At 35.8% G+C, this 2,633-nt stretch overlaps 1 protein-coding gene across 1 annotated transcript; it reads right to left on the minus strand.

The window, feature by feature from the left end:
* Positions 1–1,797, minus strand: LOC111653813 (beta-microseminoprotein-like). The gene is made up of 4 exons (XM_023404514.2): positions 1,706–1,797; positions 908–1,013; positions 496–598; positions 1–137 (listed from the first exon to the last, which is right to left on the minus strand). The coding sequence occupies exons 1-4, from the start codon at positions 1,706–1,708 to the stop codon at positions 17–19; spliced, it is 333 nt and encodes a 110-aa protein (XP_023260282.1). The 5' UTR covers positions 1,709–1,797; the 3' UTR covers positions 1–16.
* Positions 1,798–2,633: the final 836 nt, after the last annotated feature.

Below are 2,633 nucleotides of genomic sequence, written 5' to 3' on the forward strand. Positions count from 1 at the left end.
TCACTTTGTGGTGTGTCTAGAAAAAGCTACACTCCTTTGTGTTGTCTGACTTCAGCACCAGCTTGAAAGAGCAGGCCTGCCTATTTACGATCATCTCACACTCCATAGGAATCATCACTGTATTTGGACTAGGGATCCTGAGAGACACAAAACAAAGATTATTTTTTCCTAATTTTTTCACTATCTTAGTGCTTCCTTCATAATTACATCCAACCTGTTTCACCAAGGGAGCTGAAATTTGTAGCTTTAGCTTTGGAAATTACACTTGCAGCTTTTAGCTTCAGCAATAAATAAGATCTGTTTATCAATTTTGGTGTCCAACTCGAACCAGGACACACATCACGTCGTGCTTCAAACAAAAACAGCTGTGCATAAAAACCATTGTTTACTGTTACACGGCATGAGAGAACTTGTCTCCCTCTATGATGCACTTGAATGAATCCTAGAGAACACAGGTTTGTTTAATCATAATCAATCAAAGCATGAAAATCTTACATGTCGCAGCAGCTGAGGCCGTCATTTGTACAGGAGCACGACATGCAGTCGATCACCACTTCAGAGCCAAAATCGTACTGCTTTCCATCCCTGTCCGTACACCCTACATGTGAGGAAATAAAACCACACTTGAGAGGAGCTGTTGACCCGCTTATCGTTCTCTGATAAATCTGCTGCAGTGAATAATTATGTGTGCAAGTGTTTGTGTGTGTGTGTGTATCCATGCGTGCATAGGTGTGGTTCTGATAACTGTTAATTCAGCTGGAATCTGTTAAGTAAACACATTCAGACTGATGAAGTACTAAATGCTAATTTATCCAACTTCTGTCAAACCTAGCGGAGGAAAAAGTTTCTATTCCAAATTTGCTGCTGTCATATTGTATCTCTACTGTTTGTGATCATTTCCACTCACCTTTTGGTGGGTTATTCATATCTTTGATCTCTAACGGCACAAACAGACAGGCAGAGTTGCACAGGGCAACCAGTCCCAGAAGACAAAGAAACACATGGAGAGACGCCTGAAAGAGTAAAAAAATGGCATCTGTAAACATGGTGCATGTTTTATAGTCCCTGTAATATGTTTATGCACTTCTACTTATTTAACCTCCATTTAGCACACCCTTTAAAGACCTGTTGACGACGGAAAAGGAATAGGTGGGTTTTATTCATGCTTTAGTTGTCAGCCAATTCCATAACAGGAATCCCGCAAAGGAATTAAAAAATGTTTTACTGTTTTTGCATTTACAGCTATTTGCATGTACGTCACGGACGTTTGTCATCGCCACCGATCCAGTATTATACCAAAGGCCACTTTTTACATTTTGCCTGCAACATACTTAATGTGAAAATAAGAATTACTTCATATAATCTGCAGATGTGATTTGTAATGATCGACTGAATCAGTTTACTGCAAGACAGATGCAATTAGTCTTGTAGACCACTTAAAATTCACCTCGTCTGTAGAAATTGTTGAGTTGCATTTGAAAATCTACTGCCAACACCACCACTTCTACAGGTATAACTAATAATCATTTAAATCATATTATAAATGGTTCAATGGGCCTGAAATCAAATCTTGCAGCCATTTAATTGTAAAGCTAAACGATGCACTACAATTACTTACAAGTTCAGTCATGATTTAAGAACATGGAAGACAGTTTTATTTTTTCCCAAACTTCCCCAATTGAATTGTGAGGTGTAAAATACTTACCATCCTCAGGTGTGATGTGACCCGGTGAACAGGATGCCGATGTGTGCGAGAGCTCTCCGACGCTTTATATTAATGTGTGGACCCATGTGTATCCTTGTTTGTGTCCAAATAATGATGTGACTCAAATATTTGTTTAAAGGTGGGGCAAAGCAGCAGGTACATAGGCTGTATTGATAATGTATCATACACCTGACACCTGATAATAGACACGTAATGTTCTTTCCACTCACTCACAAGCAAGCTGGATTTCAAATTATATTCATAATCCACTTTATTTAACAAATGCAAAAAGAAACACATTAGTGAAAAAAAAACAGCCAAGCAAACAGCTGGTCTGAAATACAAAAACTGTTTTTCTTTTTCTGTAAACTTAGATTTTTGAGCCAAAAGGCAGAGATAGAGTATTTACACTGAAAATAAAGCCATAAATTGTAAACAATTATTAAAAATATAGTTTGGATCAACCATGAAATAGTAAACAATATGTATGTATGTATACATACATACATACATACATACATACATACATACATATATATATATATATATATATATATATATATATATTTGAATCTTTGTTATCCAAGTCTTTATCAACAGCTGTAATAATGAAAAGTCAGTCTTTGTACTATGCAGCAGAGAGAAAACAATAATAAAGCATCAACAAACTCCAGCTCCATACATTTTTATACTCATTAAATAATTAACAACCTGTAAAAAATAAAAAACTATACTACTGTATCAAATCAGGATAAAGAAATAATCATATTAAGGACTCATTGGCAAAACTGAACATTACAATAAATGTTCAGATATTTGGTTCAGTTTAACTGAGAATGTAGGAAGCACACTATAATAACCCAATGGTGACACTATACAACAAAGGTGTAGAGTTCAAACAACAATTAAGTGTAAATGAAAAAAAAAA

This window comes from Seriola lalandi, unplaced genomic scaffold (genome assembly GCF_002814215.2).
Source record: "Seriola lalandi dorsalis isolate HSWRI2012SDOR001 ecotype SW California unplaced genomic scaffold, Sedor1 jcf7180001974244, whole genome shotgun sequence".
Lineage (NCBI taxonomy): Eukaryota > Metazoa > Chordata > Actinopteri > Carangiformes > Carangidae > Seriola > Seriola lalandi.

Bases quoted from the DNA above. Each gene is read 5' to 3' on its own strand.
- LOC111653813 (XM_023404514.2), bottom strand. The intron at 599-907 runs GTGAGTGGAAAT...CCTCACATGTAG, and splicing joins TATGAATAACCCACCAAAAG to GGTGTACGGACAGGGATGGA. The intron at 138-495 runs GTAAGATTTTCA...TGTGTCTCTCAG, and splicing joins GGCCTCAGCTGCTGCGACAT to GATCCCTAGTCCAAATACAG.